At 45.1% G+C, this 21,729-nt stretch overlaps 1 protein-coding gene across 7 annotated transcripts; it reads left to right on the top strand.

The window, feature by feature from the left end:
• The first annotated feature begins 828 nt into the window (after nucleotides 1-828).
• On the top strand, nucleotides 829-21,699 carry MEST. Of its 7 annotated transcripts, none has more exons than XM_011939616.1 (12): nucleotides 829-1,065; nucleotides 10,097-10,251; nucleotides 11,890-11,969; nucleotides 12,763-12,840; nucleotides 12,960-13,096; nucleotides 13,249-13,307; nucleotides 14,699-14,739; nucleotides 15,581-15,651; nucleotides 15,912-16,013; nucleotides 17,780-17,856; nucleotides 19,360-19,423; nucleotides 20,362-21,699. In XM_011939616.1, the coding sequence occupies exons 2-12, from the start codon at nucleotides 10,098-10,100 to the stop codon at nucleotides 20,477-20,479; spliced, it is 981 nt and encodes a 326-aa protein (XP_011795006.1). In that variant the 5' UTR covers nucleotides 829-1,065; nucleotide 10,097; the 3' UTR covers nucleotides 20,480-21,699. The 7 variants fall into 7 exon arrangements, with proteins under 7 accessions (XP_011795006.1, XP_011795009.1, XP_011795010.1 ...); XM_011939617.1 differs by lacking the exon at nucleotides 829-1,065 and adding an exon at nucleotides 5,950-6,107; XM_011939615.1 differs by lacking the exon at nucleotides 829-1,065 and adding an exon at nucleotides 6,654-6,926.
• Nucleotides 21,700-21,729: the final 30 nt, after the last annotated feature.

The following is a 21,729-nucleotide window of genomic DNA, read 5'->3' on the forward strand; positions in this document are numbered from 1 at the left end:
GTTTTGCATGCGGAGCTAAAGAGCTTGGATTTAGCACCAGCAATAGGGTGTCAGTAAAGAGTTTTAGAAGAGAGATGTGATCAGATTTGCATTTTGGAAAAATCACTTTGGCAGGGGTGTGAATGATGGACCAGAAAGGTGTGATGGTGGAGACTTGGAAGCCAATTAGGAGGCAGTTGTCCAGGTGAGAAATAATGCCCCGAACAAGAGCAAATGGCATTAAGAATGGAGGAGAGCAAGATGAATTCAAGACACCCTCGGGAGGTAAGATGAAAGGGATGGGGAGAAGGGAACCTGTTGAGATCTGTATCCAAAGGTACCCGACCCCTTGGCCTCATTCCACTGTTCCACCGGAGTTGGTGACAGTGTGTGGGAGACAGGGGTGGATGGAAGTGCATTAACCAAGATACAGACTAGAGAAGGAAGCATCAGTTCTTAGGACAGGGGTCAGTTTGTAGTGTGGGAAAGAGGAGGTAGAGAAAGGGTAGTGAATTTCACCTAGCTTTTGTTGAGTATGAGATGTCTGTGTTCGCCATGAGAACAGCAGAAAGGAGGCAAATATAAGGCTCTAGAGCACAGGGTAGAGGGAGGGCTGGCGATGGAGACTTGTGCATCTTCAGGGTAATTGCGAAATCAGGGGAATGGCTGAAATACAGAAGGCTCGCCAAAGATCTCTACGTAGTTAATAACTAGCAAAATGTCACTTCTTTGGCCTTCACTTTTATTATGTAAAAGTACTCAGATCAGGCCGAATACAATTTTACCCTCTTTATCCAATGCCGTAGGCTATTGTCGAAGCCACGGCCTGCCATTTCATACCCTTTGCAGTAGGTGGCGCTGACGCATGGCAGGGAGAAGGCGGCAGCACATGCTGGGCTTGGGGGCGATGGGCTGGTGCGCGGACCTGGCGACGCTCTAGCCCCGAGCCGCGTATTCGCGGCGTATTCGTGGTCGGGTCCTTCCTGGGGACAGGGTGAAGGCCGAGAACCTCTGGCCTCAGGAAGCGCATGCGCAACGGGTTCTCCCAAACATGGAGTCCTGTAGCCCAGGTCTTACCTGAATCAGGTAAGAGGCGGGCGGGGAAGGAGTGATCTCCCCATGCACCCTCGCAGCCCGCTTCAGGAGTGGGACTAGCGCTCCTTGGTGGGTGTGGCTCGTGTGCGTGGGCCACACCAGTCCTGGGGGGCAGGTAAGTGCGCGTGGCCCAGGAGGCGTGAGGCTGTGCTGGCGAGGGGAGGGCTCCCGGGGCGCGTGGGTCCCCGCACTAGGTGCGCCGCCGCCGGCCCACAAGAGGACCACGTGGGCGAGAGCCTCGGTCTTCGTCTCCCAGCACCTCGGGGTCGTAGAGAACACAAAAGTCACACAACCCTCGCCGAGGTTTGACCCCCGCTTAGTCATTAATTAGCTGGCTCCACCCGCCCTCCTGGGCGATTTCTTGGGAGGCTGCGCCTTCCCACTTGGGGGACAGCCAGCCTTGGAGGTAGGGAAGGTCGCAGGCACACGGGTGTGACCGAGTGGTAGAGGGCGCGGCCGTTCGGGGTCGGAGCTGCAGGTGCAGATCCAGGCGCTGGGGTCACCAGGGCGGAGAGCGGCAGTGGTGGCGCGGCTGGAGGCCTGGTTCGGGGAGGGGGACAGCCGGTGAGGTGAGGAGAGCAATCGAGGAAAACGGAAGCACCTGCTCCTGGTTGACTCATTCTGGCTGGAGGCATAATCTAAGGTGGGAAAGTAGTAACAGAAAAAAAAAAAAAAAAAAAGGCGAGAAAGACCGACTGTGCTTGTGCTGAAGCCCTTGCCTCCCCAGGCAGCTAGGAAATTGCTTGCCTGAAAGAAAGTAGCTATTTTCCTTAGGGGACTGTGGTGAGGGACAAATGAGATAATATCTGTGAAAGGGTAAAGAGCTATAAAAATGCAAGATTCTGTTACTTAATTAGAATCCTTCAGCCTGTTTATCTGTTTGAGTGGATAAAATGTCCTCTAGGTGCGGGATAGTGGGGTAGGAGGAGTATCTGGTGAAGCAGTACCAGCTGTGGGATAATGGGATGTGTGGAGTAATGCAGAGGGTGTGTGAAGATAGTTTGGGGTGCCCGCTGTCACCTGGAGAAACAACCATCTGTCACTTAGGGTCATCTTATTTGGGTAAGAGATTATTCAGTTCCACTGCTTCCCTCGTCTACCACTCATCTTTTGAGCTTTTTACAGCCAAAGACTTTTACTCAAAAATGGGCCTGAAGAGGAAGACACCAGTCGCTTCAGGGATATATTGGTTAATTTGTTTTTGTTTTGTTTTGTTTTTGAGATGAAGTCTCGCTTTGTCGCCCAGGCTGGAGTGCAGTGGCGCCATCTCATCTCACTGCAACCTCCACCTCCGGGGCTCAAGCCATTCTCCTGCCTCAGCCTCCCAAGTAGCTGGGACTACAGGCGCACACCACCACACATGGCTAATTTTTGTATTTTTGGTAGAGATGGGGTTTCACCATGTTGGCCAGGCTGGTCTCAAACTCCTGATCTGAAGTGATCCGCCTGCTTCAGCCTCTCAAAGTGCTGGGATTACAGGCGTGAGCCACTGCTCCCGGCCGTATTGGTTAATTTGGTTGAGAGCGAGGTTGATGTGATTTTATTGATGATAATGTCTTCAGTTTGTTTTGCCCTCAGTATGAAGCAGCATGTCATACCAAGGGTTCTGGGCTGAGGGACAGAACTAGGGAAGACTGAGTTGTGGATTTGTGCCTTCAGTAGAGGATCACCTTGGCCAAGTTCCGGTTCACCTTGGAGCCCTACTTTACCTCGGATGGGAAAAGACCTTGCAGATCATTCATTTAGTCTTATATGCAGAGCTTGCGTACCTGCCACAGGGTTACCCAGCCCCCAGTGGACAGGGAATTTGTCCTGTCCCCAAATGGCTGAGCCACCCAATCCCTCTAGACAGCCCCTACTGTTGGAAAATTCTTTATGTTGAATCGACATCTGTTTCTCTACAATTTGCACTCATTGGAGCCATACAGAATAAAATGTCTAATGCTGCTGCCACAAATATTTGAGGACCACTAACACATTTCCTTCTTCTACTTACTCCACAAGGCTTCTTTTCTTCAAACTAAATATGCCCAGCGATTTCAAACAGGGAGGCAGTGTGGAGTAGTGGAAAGAAGGCCAGCTTTGGAGCCAGGCACATCTGCGTTCAGTTCCCAGCCCCTTCACATCCTAACACGCAGTGTACTGAGCTGCCGTATCTTTCTCTGAAATCTGTGCGTGAAAAATACTTGTCTAGTCAGGCTACTGTGAGGATCAGGGATATGTTGGGTGAAGATCCATGCTCATGGTAGGAGCTTAAAATACAAGAGCTGTTACACCTTCAATTTGCAATTCATTTAGTTGATCCTCTCTGAACACATTCCTATTCGTCTCTGTGTTTCAATATCTATCTGCTCTGTAGAACAGAATAAAATGCTTTCTGTGAATTCTAACTAGCAGAATAGAGTAAGATTAGCTTATTTTTGGTACTTCCCCTCAGTCTACAGTCACAGTAGCCTTTTTTAGGGTCCTGTCCTACTGATTCGGTAAGTTTCTCAACCAAAACCCCTTCGTTAACATGTGCTCCTCTGTTCAACCAAGTTTCTCTCATTATGAAGTGTTTTTAGTTGATTTGAATCTACAATGATGGCTCTTGAAAGTGGCAGTCCCAGTTGTGTCTTGTTGTCTCCATAAATATCCTGCACTTGTCACATTATGGTTCTCAAACTGGGGTTAGAAAAATACGGTTATTGAATCTGTGGTACCGTCCCTGCAGATCCCATACCACTGTTGTGAATCAGCAAGATAATAAATGCAGAGCTTTCTACATGAATTTTTGCACAAATCTGAGGTCTTATTGTGAGGCGGAACTGTGTTAGACTTGGAATGTGACAAGAATGTGTGATAAGCCACTGGCTGAGGGAAGACTACTGCATGAGATCCTGCGCGGCCCAGGATAGCATCAGCCTGGAGGAACTGAAAGGGTGCAACTTCGAGCAAGCCAGAGCAGGCTTTGGATTTATGTGTGGCTGTGTGTTTTCTCAGGGCTCTGAGTGTTTTATACCTTGGGTCAAATTCTCCCCCTGTGGAGGAAGCTCCTTTCTGGAAGTAAATCAGGCACATTTAGAAGATTCGTTAACTCTTTGGCTCCTGGGGGATTATGGCCAGCATTTTCTCTCTTAGACTTCCGACAGCAAATTCCTGGTTGGGCAAAGCTGATATCTTTGAGCTGACTTCTGTACTCGGGGTTCTTCCAAACAGAAATATGCTTTCTAAGATCTGGGTTCCATGCCCATCTCAACCTCAGTCCCTCCTTCAAGGAAGTTTTTCCTAATTACTCGGCCAGACATCAATAATGTCTAAAGGGAGGATTTCTCCCGAGTGTCAGACTTGGAATTCCTGTTGTCTTGGGGAGCTCTCCCTGGGGCTCCCCGCGTCCCCCAGGGCCTTTAAACTGTTTCTCCTCCAGGCTACCCACTTGAGCCATGTGGGTAGACATGTTCCATGGCCTTCAGAATAAGATCCTTTGTGGGGCACTCAGTCCATAAACAGAAAATTGCCTTCATCTTGGATGCTGGTGTTTCTGGCCTGGTGAGAATGAAAGTGTGGAATTGTTTGTAGGACTCAAAGGTTCCATTAACAATAAGTATGAAAAATATATAACGCAAAGGCTTTTGTTATTGTTATTAAAATAGAAAAGCCTTTACCTTCTTGGAAGAACCGATTTAGATTTTGAAGAGTAATTCAGTCTTTAAAAGGTAGTGATAGTTAAAATAGGTAATCTTTGACTTGTAAAGAGACTAATTTAAATTTTGTTAAGTAACCAATTAAGGCCATAAAGAGTTTAAATCCATCTGTGGCTTCTCATTTTCTCTAGAACAAATTCCTAATTCCCTACGATGAAATTCTCTTGCTAGCCTAATTTTTTGCCTGTTGGTGCCCCGGCTCAAAGAACTTCCCGTTTTCCGCAAACGCGGCCCTGAGCCTCCAGTGCTTTGCGAAAGCCGTCCCCTCCGGCTGGAATGTTCTTTGTCTCTCTGGTAAATGTCTATTCATCATTCAAGACCACCCTTCCCCCCTCCCCTTAATTACTTCCTCCCCTGTGCGCCCTCAAATTCTTGTACTTATTCAAGCAGTATTTATTAGGGGCCAGCACTGTGGCGGGCTCTGGGGATACAAAAGGCGAATAATACTTGGGCTCGGCCTCTGAGGGCCTTACATGTTAGGGAGGAGTGGGTCAACTGCCACAAATGTCACTAGGAAATTACAAGGAAAATTTTAAAAAGTGGCAGTTCTTGTCTGTCTGCCCCTCCAGATGGCCCGTATCTTGCTCTCGGGCCGGGGCTATTTCTCATTTATTTCGCACCCCGGGTTCTTAGTGCGCTGTAGGTGCTAAATCAGCATTTGTTTCATGAGTGCGTTTACTGGGGGCAACCAGACCCCTGCAGAAGTGTACCTGTGTTGTGCCACAGGTTCTGATGACAGGCTCATAGGCGGTGGTTTCCGTGGGTCGCCCTCGGTCACGGGTTGGAGGCCCTGCGGGCCAGCGCCGAACCTTTCGGGGTGCAGAGTTGCAGAGTCGCGGAGGGCCTGGGCTGTGTGCGACCGAAGGGAGGCCTGCAGCGCCTCCTCTGGATGCAGCGGGCACCGGCCGGCGGGCCGCCCCGCTCACCAGCTTGCGCCCCGCGTGCGTTCACCAGTATTTCAGTTTACGGTCAGAAAATGAACACAGACACTTCGTGATACTCTACACTTTTCAAAGGCGTAAGGGATGCCTTTTAAAGGATTATGGATTAGAAAAATTCCTCATTCTTTCTTCTGCCACCGTGCCCTTGCACTGTGATTCAATATTACATAAATAAAGGGGGCTTTGCTCTCCTAATTGTGCCCACTGTTCTGTGCAGCGCGGACTGGCGCATGCAGGGAGCGGGGCTGCGAGGGCGCTGCTGTGGCCGGGAGTCTGGCATGCCGACCACGTCGCGCTGCTGTAAAGGAAACCTGCCCCGCGCGGCGGCGGTGGCTGGAGTGGCAGAAACCGGACTTTGTGCAACTTTGGCCATAGTGGCCATACCATGAATCTGTTTAGTAGCTTGTTGGTGGGTCCAGCAGAGCTTGTCGCTCCCTAGCCGCTTGCTTGTGCCCTTGATGGTTACCGGTAGTTAGGAACTTAGGGCGCGTAGGGCCCTCGTGGCTTGCCACCTCTCACGGTTCAGTACGAGGGACGGGAGCAAGCGCCACGGCCGGCACCCCCGAGCCCTGCTGCCCCTTAGGTCGAGCGGCCATGGTCCTGTGGGGCTTGTGGGCGGCCAGTGGGGTGTGTGGGTGGTCTAAGGAAAGTGTTGGGGCTCTCAGGGGTCTGCTGTTTTTGCCCGTGGCCTTAACTCGTCAGGGAAGGGTTTCTGCAGCAGAATCTCGGGCTCAGGGTTGGGGGCTCACGAGGGAGCAGCGGGGTCTTGGGGAGGGGGCTCGACACCCCTGAAGGTGCTCCCTAAAGGAGCCACTGTTAGAGGGGCACCCCATCTCTGTGGCCGTGGCGGTGGCAGAGTGGCTGGGAGGGGCTCTGCGGCGAGCAGGGGAGCAGGCAGTAGGGGTTCTGCAGCGATGGGCGGGCTAGGGGCGGGGCGCGGGTGGGCTCTAAAAGTCGGTGCCCACTCGCTCCGCTCTGCCGCGGCAACCAGCACACCCCGGCACCTCCTCTGCGGCAGCTGCGCCTCGCAAGCGCAGTGCCGCAGCGCACGCCGGAGTGGCTGTAGCTGCCGCGCGGCGCCGCCCTGCGCTGCTGTGGGCTGCGGGCTGCGCCCCTGCTGCCGGCTGGCCCTGCACGGCTGCGGGCTCCGCGGCGTCCGGTGCTCTGCAACGCTGCGGCGGGCGGCATGGGATAACGCGGCCATGGTGCGCCGAGATCGCCTCCGCAGGTGGGTGTGCGGCGGGAACGAGGGGGTGTGGCTGGCCGCCCTGGGACTAGGGCGCGGGCGAGCGGCAGACTCCGTGCCAGTGCTCGAGCCGGGGCTGCCTTCGGGCGAAAACTCTACCGACAGGCGGCACGCATTCCGCGCCCGCTCTGCCTACTTGAGGAGGGGGTGTCACTCCTGCACGCAATGGAATGTTCAGAGTGCGGGACCTCATTGGGTTAGGATTTCTAGACCCCGGGATTGCCTTGGTGAGATTTAGGATTTCTGGACCCCAGCGTTATCCTGATATGACTTGGGATCCATAATGACCCTAGTCTCACCCTGATACGGATTGGGATTTTTAGATCCTGGCATCACCCTGGCGCGATTTAGGATTTTTATACTCAGTCATTGTTGCAGCATGATTTAGGATTTCTAAACCCCAGCATCGCCCTGATTTGATTTAGGATATTTGGACTCCGGCTTCCCTCTGGTGCGATTCAGGATTCTTAGACTCCGCCTTTGCCGTGGCGCGATTTAGGATTTATAGATCCCAGGAAAGCCCTGGTGCGATGTAGGATTTTTAGACCCCGCCATTACCGTGGCGCGATTTAGGATTTCTAGACCCCCAAAGAGCCCTGGTGCGATGTAGGATTTTTAGACCACGCCATTACCGTGGCGCGATTTAGGATTTCTAGACCCCCAAAGAGCCCTGGTGCGATGTAGGATTTTTAGACCCCGCCATTGCCGTGGTGCGACCTAAAGGATAGACCCCAGCATCGTCCTGGTGCGATTTAGAGTTTTTAGAACCCCAGTATCTCCGTGGCGCACCTTAGAATTTCAAAAACAAGATAATCGCAGTGCCGAGATCGCTGCGGTGCAGCTTAGGATTTCAAGACCCAGGTACCACGGTGGCGGGAGTCACCGCAGAGTGACTAGAATTCGCAGTACCCGCCAGCTGCCTTAAGTAGTTTTCAGATTTCAGTAACAAGCGCGAGTGAGAACGGCGATGTGACCAAACGGTCATGTTGCGCAGCGATTGTTCGCCTTAGTTTCGCGGGTTTATAAAGTGGTTCATTCATTTTGCGGCGACGCCATCAGGTGGGCAGCAGGTTGGGTGGTATTATTATTGGAGTGTGTTTTTCTGTTTACAAGATGAAGAAATCAAGGCCCAGAAATTTCTGGAAAGTTTGTTACTGGAGTTTGCTTATTTTCTCTGCTCATGGCTCAACAAATAATTGGGATTTTGGCCAAAAAATGTTTGCTTAACCCATTTCGCCTACTGACTGCTAGGCTGCTTCACTTCTAAAAATCCTAAAAGGTCATGGGGGCATTTTTACTGAGGTAATGAGACAAGAAACGGCTCCCTGAGAGGTTGCCGCTTTTCTTTCTTGGAGTAAGAGGAGGAAGGTGTGGAGGGGGGTGTCCAGGAGTGGAGTATGTTGGTCGATCGCCTCGATTTTTAACCCCCACTCTCCCTAAGCACCAGCGGGGAAGCCTCCCCATTTGCCGCTCTGGCCGCCCCTCCCGGGGCTCTCTGCTGAGTCACTGCAGAGATTCAGCTGCTGGAACCCCGTGGATGAGCGCGATGAGAAGCACTGGGGGAAAGGAGTAATGAAATCCTCACATGAAAATGTGTGCATTGAAGTAAAGATCATCAAAACTTAATGCTTTTTGTCATCTGACCTTTCAAGGAGGTATTTGGGATATAGCCTGCTATTGTTGTGGGGTGAAAACTGTGATATAACTATCATGTTCTGGCACTTTTTTGGAACCATTTCTAGTATTACCTTGAGAAGTAGGACCAAATGGTTCTATCCGTCTTACGGACAGGTACTTTGGAGAAAAAAGGAAATGACTGCCCTAATAATGCCTAAAAAATAGGCTGGGGAGCTGAGATTCTTTAAGAAACATGGTTATTTTACCACTGTAAAACCACAGGTTTTTAGAGTTTAGCTATCTCTATCTCTAAAACTATCGGGGATTTGGGGGGGAAAAGTATCTTGTAAGCTGAGGAAGTTAGTGAACGTGTAGATTACAGGTAATAGGGAAGAATGTGTGTACAAACAGAAAGCCATTTCCCCCAGGGCTTTAGCAATTAATTTATTTGAGCGCTATGACAACTCTAATTTTAGTTTTGGAGGGTATTATTTCCATTCTGGCTGTTTTGAGAGAACTTCCATTCTACTGACAATTCTTAATCTGTTGACCATCAGAAGTCATAGACTTGAAACAGAACTGTTTATAATTCCTGTTTGGCACTCCTTGTCAATGTGGATAAACTGACTTGTGCCTTTGAAGTCCTGGGCATGGGAGAGTTGGGTGTACCAACCAGTGCTCTTTTTCCAAAGACAAAATCAATTCTCACATGCTGGGTATGAGTTATGCCTTATCTAGGGGTGGGGGAGCGTCTTAGGAAATTAAATGGAAACTTCAAGAGTCTGCTAAGAAAAGCAGAAATATAATCTACTGCCCTGACCTCTCAAGAGATTAGATATTCAGGGTCATAACAAAGCTGCTTATGTTGGAATACCCAGCGCAGCTATCTTACTTTCAGACTGTTTACCCTGAGCAGTTTCTCAGCCTAAACCCAGAAAGTAGTACTAAATGGGGCTTCATTTAGGCAGGAGGGCTGATAAGCATGCATTAAAAATCAGGAGCAACTCTCTGCTTGAGGACATGTGATAAGTTACTACACACACTCTTTTAAGACATGAGATATAGCACATACATATATTTTGAACATTTTACTGGTGGGGGCTAGTGGGTAGATGGTAGAGCTTTTGGAGTAAATAAGTTATTTTTTTCCTGGGAAACCTTGATAAAAGTCAACGAAAGAGTGTCCAGCATTTAAGTCATCTCCCTTTTATTTATATAAAGTCCTCTTCAGCAGGTATTGGGAAGACCACAAGGGTAGGGGCTAAGGGGTTAAAGTTGGGGAGCAGAGGCAGAAGATTATATGTTGAAATAATGTATTTTTTTTTCCTTAAAATTAGAACGATGAACAAATATGCCGAGTGCTATGGCAGACAGAGGTTCGATTATAGTCTTGGTCAGCTTTGTGCCTATGTGAAGGGCAACGTAATCATTGCTGGTTAACAGCAGTCTCCCACGCCATCTTACCAGGTTTTGGTTTGTAGATGAGCGTACAATGTTACCTGACTGCTTACAGTGGGTCTCTGCTTTTCCTATAGGATGAGGGAGTGGTGGGTCCAGGTGGGGCTGTTGGCCGTGCCCCTGCTTGCTGCGTACCTGCACATCCCACCCCCTCAGCTCTCCCCTGCCCTTCACTCATGGAAGTCTTCAGGCAAGTTTTTCACTTACAAGGGACTGCGTATCTTCTACCAAGGTAAGAAGTGGACTATTGGAACACCTGCGTGTATCGGTCATGTAAGTCCCACATGAGGTATTTATTTTGTGTCTACTGGTCTCTTGTTGCTCCTTAATGACAGAGGAGAGTATCTCTCTCTTTCTGTGTAGTGAGGTTGCAGAGAAGCGCAGAAAACTGCTGGGAGAATGGGGGTTGGGACTGAGATTTCAACCTGCAGACCTTACCTTTTAGTATAAGTTTTCTTTGTAGCTTGATATGTATTCTGATTTTTTTTTTTTAATTGGGCAACCTTAGTGTCAGGTAATATATAAAATATTAATAGATATAACCACCATTGGTTCTCTCCTCACCATCCCTGATTTCATTTTATCGTTTTCTGTAGATTATTTGTAGTGTAACTGTGATTTAAGTCTTAATACTATTATATAAATTAATTTGCTAGTAATGATTATTATTATGACCACTACTTATCAAGTAATTACCATATGCCAGGCACTGAGTTACGTTTTCAGCCTTCATTGTTTTATCTTTATAACAGCATTTGGAGATAGGTGCCATTAACCTCATTTTATAGGTGAAGAACCTGAGAAACAGATTGGAAATGATTTATTTTGAGCGGGGGTCAAGAGCAATAACGAAAAATGTTTGTCATAAACCGTTTTTCATTATTGCTCCTGACCTCCTCTCATTTGCTATATTCAATTAAGTAAGTATACAATTTTCATTATGTTGGCTTCGGTTATTTCCAGTTTTACTGTTTTAAAAAACTAATGTTGAAGGAAAAGCTTCATGTCTGTAGTTTATTTTTTCCTTACATTTTCAAACTATACTACTTGCATAAACGGAATGATTTTATTTGCACAGATTCTCAAGAAAAAAACTCTTAGTTAGGCTAAAGTATATACAATTTTCAACTGCTTCTAAATTATTTTTGAAAACCTTATTACCAAAGTTTCATGTCACTGGCAGTATATGAATATACCAGTTTTAATCCAATACTATTAGCAAGGTTAATATTGTCTAAATGTTTACCTAATTTAGATGATGCTGAATGCTTCCGTATTGTCATATGCATTTAAAAAGTTCATGTTTATGTTGATTAAGCCCTTTTTGTAGTTGACAGGATTTTGTAATAGTTTTATTATGTTTTTGATGTAGATTGGGTCTCCTGCTGAATGAAAAGTGCTGAGCAAATAGTATAAGCTAAAGGTGTTCTTTGGGAATAGTTGCTATCTCTTAAGAGAATTTCTGTGAGGCCATTCATGATAAAGTACTAATAATTTGTAGTTTTTGTGTTGTGATCATATGCTTTTAACTGTGAAAATTTACTTTTCACTGTGAAAAAATCTGCATATTACAAAACAAAAGGAGAAATGGGGATATGCTTTTTAAAAAACACCTAGGTTGAATAAACAGGTGCCTTCAAGTATTTTCACATAGCATGATTTTTACAATGTTTTAATATACAGATCAAAAGGAGAAAAGGCCTGTTCTCACCTAACGCAGTAAGCTTACATTTTAAAAAGAATTGTGTCATTTTAATGTCAATTTGGTCACAATTTCTTGTCTTTTGTATCAGATTACTTACATTTTAACATCTTCGAGGTTATTTTTATAGGGATTTGGCCTGATTAATTGTACTCTCCTTCTTCCTAGACTCTGTGGGTGTGGTTGGAAGTCCAGAGATAGTTGTGCTTTTACACGGTTTTCCAACATCCAGCTACGATTGGTACAAGGTAATGAAGTCAGACTTCTAGGTCCTACTATGTCTTAAAAAGCCTTGGCCAGGTGCAGTGGCTCAAATCCTAGCACTTTGGGAGGCTGAGGTGGGAGGATGACCTGAGGTCAGGAGTTTGAGACCAGCCAGGCCAACATGGCGAAACCCCATCTCTACTAAAAATATAAAAATTAGCCAGGCATGGTGGCACAAGCCTGTAATCTCAGCTACTCCAGAGGCTGAGGCAGAAGAATCGCTTGAACCCGGGAGGCAGAGGTTGCAGTGAGCCGAGATCGCACCACTGCACTACAGCCTGGGTGACAGAGCGAGACTCTGTCTCAAAAAAAATTTTTTTTTTAAATAAAAATTAAAATAACCTTTTATTTATTTAAAAAAATAAAAAAAAATTTAAAATTAAAATTAAAATTATAAAAATTTAAAATTTTTATTAAAATAATGAAAATTAAAATAAAAGGATTTTGTTGTCAGCACTAGAAGGCTCTTGCACATTTGAATTGCTTCTAAAAAATATTAAATGTTGAACTGTTTCTTATATACTGAAAGGGAATGATAAACTCCTTGGCACTCTGGAAGGAATCACTGCCAAGTTATCCTCCCTCAACAGGGATTAATTAGCAGGAAGAAAGCATTCTCCAAGAGGATCATCTGTGGGGCCTGTGGTGGTTTCATGGGGTTTTCTCTTTAGGGAAGTCTGTCAAGCCAAGAGAGGGCTGAAGCTCCTGTGCTACTGCAGGTCTGGTGAAAGGGAGGGGCAAGAGCAGAAAGCCCAAATCATCCTTTCTTTCTTGTAGATTTGGGAAGGTCTGACCTTGAGGTTTCATCGGGTGATTGCCCTTGATTTCTTAGGCTTTGGCTTCAGTGACAAACCGGTAAGCGGCACCTATCTGGGGCTGGTGATGGGGTGTCGGGACGGACATAGACTGTGAGGGTTAGGCTGGCAGAGAGCTGTCCTCATGACTTCATCCTATGTGGGCTTTCCTTTCCTCAGAGACCACATCACTATTCCATATTTGAGCAGGCCAGCATCGTGGAAGCACTTTTGCGGCATCTGGGGCTCCAGAACCGCAGGATCAACCTTCTTTCTCATGACTATGGAGATACGGTTGCTCAGGAGCTTCTTTACAGGTCAGTGGAGCTTCAAACTTCAGCTTATAAAGCTAGGAGAGCACATCGTTTCTGGACTCTCTGCATCCTTTTTCTCTCTTGGGAGTTGTCTTCAGAGGTGCACTGGTTTAAGTCTGCTCAGCTACATGTGTGTTTCCTCATCTCCCTTCTAGGTACAAGCAGAATCGATCTGGTCGGCTTACCATAAAGAGTCTCTGTCTGTCAAATGGAGGTAAATGTCTTGGCGGTAGGTAGAAAGTGGGTGTAGTCTAGAAGGGCCATCGTTAGATACCACAGTGGCACCTAAATGGTAATCTGATAATATTGCGAGTAGACATAATTAAACTATGAGATCTCTACCTTTTCTGTGCCATCAACTCCTTTGGTGGCCTGACAGGATTTATGGACCCTTTCTCAGAATGTTTTTAAATAAACAAACAGCATTACAAAGGATAGTGACTTTACTTACAGAGTCAGTAAAAAGCTGCATTATAGTCATATGTGCTTTTTCAATGCATTAGATAGCAGGATCTAGTGGAGGACCTAGGAACAGCTGTATCAGAAGGAGTGGGGAGGGTAAAGGCTGTCTGCCGTATCTGTGACAACTGCAATAGGTTATGAGAGTACAGGATTGAAGGGACAGAAAAAAGCCACAAGTGTTTCTAATCCTACCATGATGTTAGTGTAGAAAATCCTTACTTAATGTCATCAGTGGGTTCTTGGAAACTGTGACTTTAAATAAAATGTTATAATGGAACCAATTTTTTTTCTCATCAGTGTTTTAAAGAAAGGATGTTATTCAAGGACCTGCTGTACCTCATTTTGCTTAAAGCTGAAGTTTCCAAGAACCTATCCTGATGTTAAGTGAGGACTTAACTGTATGAGTTTCCCCAACTCCTAACTGGCACTGCCAAGTTTCAGTTAGAAAATACCGAACCCCTGATTAGACCTTCTGGGCAGCCAGCTTGCAAGTCCATGAATACCCAAATGTCTCCTGAATGCCTTAAGAGCAGACTGGGAGAGAAATCTGTCTCTCCCTTTATCACTTATGCTCATGGCTTTCTTCCACTGACTCTGAAGAGAAATGGAAAAGAAAAACTCTAGGTTTTTTAAAGGACCTATACTTATTTAAAAACTTCTTGTTTTATTCTTGCAGCCCAAATCATTAACCCTTGTGTTCTGAGTGATGGCGGAAATGCTAAGGGGAGTCAGAGCCTGGTTATCAGCATTTTGGATGACCATATATTTTCTCCCCGTTTCACAATCTTTAAGATGGGAAAAGTAATTCCAGTGGGATTTATTGTGACCAGTTAAACATATAATTCCTGGAGATGTAATCAGATGACAGTATTAAATTTTTATTTGTAATTCTGTTTTGGTAGTAAAGGCTGCAGAGGTGATGGTGAATAGGGTGGGTAGTTTCTGATAATGGGCTTGCCTTTGACCTTAATGTAGGTGGGCTGGCTGAGGTGGCTTGCACCTGTAATCCCAGCACTTTGGGAGACTGAGGCAAGAGGATTGCTTGAGCTTGAGACCAGTGAGACCCCGTCTCTATAAAAAAAAAAAAAAAAAAAAAAATTAAAGCTATAGGTAAATGACTAAGATAAGTCTCTTCTCCTACAGGTATCTTTCCTGAGACTCACCGTCCACTCCTTCTCCAAAAGGTTGGCTGCTTCACTGACAGACTTTAGTTTGAGGATTTGCACTGACGTAGATAATGCTGGGACCTTTAAGGGCCATAGCTCCTGTGATCGGCAGTAGCTCAGTACTCTTCCTTGGGAATTTATCTTAATGAAGTTAGTTTTTCCCTTCGTAGGCAACTAAAGCAGAGGCAGTGGCCCCTACATAAACACAAAACCCATCCTAAGAATAAGAGATCAACAAATATTTGCAGAAATAACAGCTATGGAAAGATCTGTGTCACAAGCTTGATGTTTGAACAAATTAGGATCCTACTCTAAACTTGAATATATCAGAGTTAAAGTTTTAGGGATTTAGTGAATTGTAGCAAAGTAATCTTAGATGGAATTAGAAATAGATTTGTCTTCCTTAAGAGAAGAATGTGGGTAGACAAAACAAAATGCCAAGTATCAAACCATTCAGTAGCAGGAGATTTGGCTAAAGATTTAGTTCCTGCCGGGCACAGTGGCTCACACCTGTAATCCCAGCACTTTGGGAGGCCGAGGCAGGTGGATCACGAGGTCAGGAGATTGAGACCATCCTGGCTAACATGGTGAAACTCCATCTCTACTAAAAATACAAAAAATTTGCCGGGCGCCTGTAGTCCCAGCTACTCAGGAGGCTGAGGTAGGAGAATGGCATGAACCCGGGAGGCGGAGCTTGCAGTGAGCCAAGATCAGGCCACTGCATGCCAGCCTGGGCAACAGAGTGAGGCTCCGTCTCCAAAAAAAAAAAAAAAGATTTAGTTCCTAATATAAAACCCTTTGCCCAGGTGAGGGTCTTCCTCTGGATTCTTGAGCTTTACTTCCACTTATTCCCCTGCAGCTACTCAAAGACGGAGGTGTGCTGTCACCCATCCTCACACGTCTGATGAACTTCTTCGTGTTCTCTCGAGGGTAAGTGTCACTGTCAAATATTGACTGTGGCCTAGGAACAATGTTGTGAAAAGTTGCTGCCATTACAATTCTGGGCCAAATCCTAGGGCTTGATATTTTAAAGCAAAGGTGTTGGCCGCTTGCCAGGGAAGTAGAAGGAATTCATAAATCACCTATGGGTCGGACTGATGGCCGGGACTGCATGGCCTCTGAGGTTCCAGCCATATTGAACATTCTGAGTTCTCCTCACACTTATCTTCCTGCGTTTTGGACTCTTTCAGTCTCACCCCAGTCTTTGGGCCATATACTCGGCCCTCTGAGAGTGAGCTGTGGGACATGTGGGCAGGGATCCGCAACAATGACGGGAACTTAGTCATTGACAGGTAAGAAATTACCCTTTGCTTTGGTTTCCAGATAAGCGTTTTTGTGGAGAGTGGGGATTGCTTGTTCTGTTCCTTGCTGGCTTATTCCCTATCACAGGAAGGCTGATGACCTATGGGGTAAACCAAAAAGTCACGGTCTATATGAAGAAAGAAATAGAAAATAGAATGAAACTGGACTCTTTGTTAGTATTAAATGCTTCAAAGTATTGAATCATGGTTGTGAAAGTAGCCTAGTGCCTCCCTCAAGGTATAAGGCTCTTCCTTTTGCCTATCTTTCTGCAGCAACAGGGAGTGAGAGGGCAGACTTACCTTCTCTGTCTTGTACAAAGAATTCCCATGCCTTGGTTCAAATGAGAAGGTAGAACCAAACCAGCTTTCACAGGAGACCCAGAGGTGGTGATAGCTGTAACTACTTGGGATAAGGCTCTGTCTTCTAGCCACCTGGGTCAGTGTAGCTTCCAGTGTTTTTACTGGTGGCTTTGCTGGGAATTGTGTGTTAGAGGCAGCCAATCCTCCCACCTTCTCCTAACCCCCACAGGATCCCTGAACATTTCATTTTAGTATTAAAAAACTGAAGAACAATTAAGACTGACTTGCAAAATTATCTTATATTTTCCTTTCCAAAAAGTAAATACTGTTTCTAAGATGAGATATTTGAGGGTTCACAAAAATAACTGTCCTGGAGTTGCCAGGCAGAATGAGTAGAATACATGAGTTCTAAAATGTGGCAGTAGTGTCTTATACTGGAGAAGGAGGAATTCTCTCCATTTTATCTGTGGTCAGATGAAGCTTTGTGCTCATCAACATCTACACTTAGAATTTTGAAGTAGATGTTGGCTGGGCACAGTGGTTCACACCTGTAATTTGAGCACTTTGGGAGGCCAAGGTGGTTGGATCACCTGAGGTCAGGAGTTCGAGAACAGCCTGGCCAACATGATGAAACCCTGTCTCTACTAAAAATACAAAAATTAGCCAGGTGTGGTGGCACACGTCTGTAATTCTAGCTACTCAGGAGACTGAGGCACAAGAATTGCTTGAGCCCAGGAAGCAGAGGTTGCAGTGAGCTGAGATCATGCCACTGCACTTAAGCCTGGGCAACAGAGTGAGACTCCATCTCAAAAAAAAAAAAAAGTAGATGTCAACACAGATGATCATGTGTTTCAATCCTCTTATTTTAAAAATGAGGAGTCTAGCCAGGTTCTTTGGCACATGTTTGTACTCCCAGCTACTTGGGAGGCTGAGGTGGGAGGATCTCTTGAGGCCAGGAGTTATAGCTGTAGTGAGCTATGATTGCACCTGTGAATAACCACTGCACTCCAGCCTGGGTAACATAGGGAGACCTTGTCTTTTAAAAAAGAAACAAACCAACAAATGAGGAAACCGAGTTGGAAGATGTGTGTTACATATTGGAGTCAGAGAGGTAGGTAGTGGTGAAGCCAAAACTGGAACCTTAGACCTGGGCTTTTTAGTTACATAAAATCCAAACCAACTATCAGCCTTCCTAGATCTCATTCCCTGCTTAATAAATACACGAAACCACTGATTCTTATATTGATAGTAGGCATAATCACCACTAGAGCTACATGGTGGTTAACTCTAGAGGTTAACAGAAATGGATAAATTAAGTGGGGTACTTCCAGGAATGCTAAACTGCTTCTGGATTAAGAAATTGTATCTTGTATTCCTTGTGGCTCTTGTCATGCCCTTGAATCCCTGTAACAGTAAAGGTTTCTTGTTCTGCTCATGCTGACTTACCTGTCCTACAGTCTCTTACAGTACATCAATCAGCGGAAGAAGTTCAGAAGGCGCTGGGTGGGAGCTCTTGCCTCTGTAACTATCCCCAGTGAGTATTTTTATATTATTGATAGGAAGCTGAAGGACTATAGGGTTAAAATAATTGCAACTCCTTTATACAATTAGGGTTACCAGATTTAGCAAATAAAAATGTTAAGATACCCAGTTAAATTTGAATTTTAGATAAACAACAAATGCTTTTTTAGTATTTAAGTACGTGTTGTACAATATTTAGGACCTACTTACACCAAAAAGAAATCATTTTTCATCTGAAATTCAAATTTATCTGGGTATCCTTTATTTTACTGGCAACTGTACTCATGACATCTGGAACAGTGATGTTTGTGTGTAGAGTGAAGTATATAAAAAACAGACATTACCGTAAAGGTAGTTGGTATTAACTGATTTCTGTGGTGTGCATTGTCAGTGACTGCCACATTACATGCTGAATTGCTCAGACAGAAGGCTGTTTGGATTACTAATCAAGAGGCTATAGGTGGTTTGTACTTATTTGTCTTTTCATTCTTTTTTTTTTTTGAGGCGGAGTCTCGCTCTGTCGCCCGGACTGGAGTGCAGTGGCCAGATCTCAGCTCACTGCAAGCTCCGCCTCCTGGGTTTACGCCATTCTCCTGCCTCAGCCTCCCAAGTAGCTGGGACTACAGGCGCCCGCCACCTCGCCCGGCTAGTTTTTGTATTTTTAGTAGAGACGGGGTTTCACCGTGTTAGCCAGGATGGTCTCGATCTCCTGACCTCGTGATCTGCCCGTCTCGGCCTCCCAAAGTGCTGGGATTACAGGCTTGAGCCACCGCGCCCGGCCTGTCTTCATTCTTACAGATTTAAAAAGAAAATTACAGTGTTTCACACATAGTGATTAGTGCTCAGGAAATGATCGGTTGACTTCAAATGTCAAAAGTCTATAATAACTGAAGAGAGACTTAAAGAATGATAGTATCCTGGACTTAGAGAATGTTGAAAGATGGGCATATTCCATTTGGTCTAGAGTGCAGGAGAGCTGGATGAGGGACCAACTGGTTGTCTATAGGAGGAGATGTATCCAATGAATGAACTGGTGCAATCCTAGCCGCTCTTTAGAGGTTACCTAATAAAACAACCTAGGTTTTCTATCACACAAAAAAAATATTTACAGAAAATATTTTCTTGGGCTGGCTGAGGAGGCTCATGTCTGTAATCCTAGCTCTTTGGGAGGCTGAGGCGGGAGGACTGCTTGAGCCCAGGAGTTTGGCACCCCTCTGGGCAACACAGTGCGAAAAATTTTTCTCTACAGATAAATTTAAAAGTTAGCCAAGTGTGGTGGTGCACACCTGTATAAAGTCTCAGCTACTGAGGACACTGAGGTGGGAGGATCGCTTGGGCCAATGAGTTTGAGGTTACAGTGAGCTATGACTGTACCACTGCACTCCAGCCTGAGCAACAGAGAGAGACCTTGCTTAGGGAGAAGAAAACATTTCTTTTTGGAGAGGATTTAATTTTAGGGTGGGAGTAAAACAGTTGTGAGAGCTGTTAAGTATTTCATTCCTTTTCTCTTTCCTAGTTCATTTTATCTATGGGCCATTGGATCCTGTAAATCCCTATCCAGAGTTTTTGGAGCTGTACAGGTGAGTCTCCCCGAGAGAGGTCTATGTTTTGTTAGTATCTCATCCTGACAGTGGTAAACAGAATTACCTGTTGAGGGCTATTGGCTCTAGCCATTGTCTCTAACCTCACTGGCTGTTCATCCAGGAAACAATAAAAGGATTGAGTTGAGGAATCTTATTCTAACATAATTGTAATATCAAGAAATTCAGTTATACATTCTCTTGATTTATACATAGTCTGTTTTCACTGTCATGACTGCTACATATTCCTTGGTGTACAAAAAGCTCTCATGTGAGTCAAAGGTTTAAAGTGGATATATCCTACAAAGTGTTTGTTTTAGTCCGATTGTAAAGCCAATTCATTGATTTAGGCTGAGCAGATGGCAAAGAGAGACTGAGAAGAGCTCATTGTGGAAAAGTGCCTTCTCATTGGTTGCTATTCTCTCTAGGTACTTACTTGGAAGGTATCAGAATATGAAATATTGATTGATTATGTCACATAAGAATGTTCCATACCTTTCTGTGGCCTACTGGATACAAGCTAGTAGTAAACAGCTTGCATATAATTTTAAATAAAATACCCCCTCTCATCTCCTGGGATTAAGGGAAGATCCTTGGTTGTCTCTGCTTGGGCAGTGAGTTGCTGTGTGATCCACTTGTTTGATGCTTCATCCTTCTCTAAGGAGCTAAAAGTCATCTTGCTTTGACAATTGTTGCAAAAGTGTTATATTTTCAAGTTGTTGTTTGTTGGATTATGAACATTTAAAAACTAGTTTGTATAAATGGAATTGGCAAGTTTACCTGCCTAAGATACAATTTCAGAGTAGAAGGTGAATAAGCTCTTTGGTGGCTCCTTCCAGTGTGGTGTGTCCACAGGGTCATTTACTGGGGCTTCCCACTGGCTTACATCCCTCCTCCTCCAGCCTCAAGTTCACCTGCGTGCTGTTCTCTTCCACTAGGAAAACGCTGCCGCGGTCCACAGTGTCGATTCTGGATGACCACATTAGCCACTATCCACAGCTAGAGGATCCCATGGGCTTCTTGAATGCATATATGGGCTTCATCAACTCCTTCTGAGCTGGAAAGAGTAGCTTCCCTGTATTACCTCCCCTACTCCCTTATCTGTTGTGTATTCCACTTAGGAAGAAATGCCCAAGAGAGGTCCTGGCCATCAAACATTATTCTCTCACAAAGTCCACTACTCAAATTGGTGAACAGTGGATAGGAAGAAGCCAGCAGGAGCTCTGACTAAGGTTGACATAATAGTCCACCTCCCATTACTCTGACATCTGATCAAATGTATCTTGGCTTTGTTTTTGTGTTATTAGGAAATTCTGATGAGCATTACTATTCACTGATGCAGAAAGACGTTCTTTTGCATAAAATACTTTTTAACACTTTGGATTTCTCTGAAATATTTAGAAGTGCTCATTTCTGGCCCAGCCCCAACAGGAATTCTGTAGTAAGGAGGAGGCGAAGGGGGCCTCCTTCCCTTTCCTTGAATGACTTTATGGGCACATGCCTTTTAAAAGTTCTTTAAGCAACACAGAGCTGAGTCCTCTTTGTCATACCTTTGGGTTTAGTTTCATCAGCTGTTTTTAGTTATAAACATTTTGTTAAAATAGATATTGGTTTAAATAATATAGTATTCTAGGTATTTAAGACTATGATTTACCTATACATTACATATATTTTATAAAGACACTAAACCAGCATACCCTTACTCTGCCAGAGTAGTGAAGCTAATTAAACATATTTGACTTCTGAATAAATTGAACTAAATCCAAACTACTTCCTAAAATCACAGGACATTAAGGACCAATAGCATCTGTGCCAGATATTGACTGTTATTAGCTGGGAAGACCAATTCTAACAGCAAATAACAGTCTGGGACTCCTCATACCTCAGTGCTTAGAAGCATGTTTCTCTTGAGCTACTATAGAGGGGAAGGGATTGTTGTGTAGTCCAAGTCACCATGCTGAATGTACACTGATTCCTTTATGATGACTGCTTAACTCCCCATTGCCTGTCCCAGAGAGGCTTTCCAATGTAGCTCAGTAATTCCTATACTTTACAGACAGGAAAGTTCCAGAAACTTTAAGAACAAACTCTGAAAGACCTATGAGCAAATGGTGCTGAATACTTTTTTTTTAAGCCACATTTCATTGTCTTAGTCAAAGCAGGATTAAGTGATTATTTAAAATTCATTTTTTAAAATTAGCAACTTATCAAGTATAACAACTTTGAAACTGGAATAAGTGTTTATTTTCTATTAATAAAAATGAATTGTGACAAAAGTGGACTCTGGCTTCCCCTCCCCCTCACCC

Source organism: Colobus angolensis, unplaced genomic scaffold (assembly GCF_000951035.1).
Source record: "Colobus angolensis palliatus isolate OR3802 unplaced genomic scaffold, Cang.pa_1.0 Scaffold182, whole genome shotgun sequence".
Lineage (NCBI taxonomy): Eukaryota > Metazoa > Chordata > Mammalia > Primates > Cercopithecidae > Colobus > Colobus angolensis.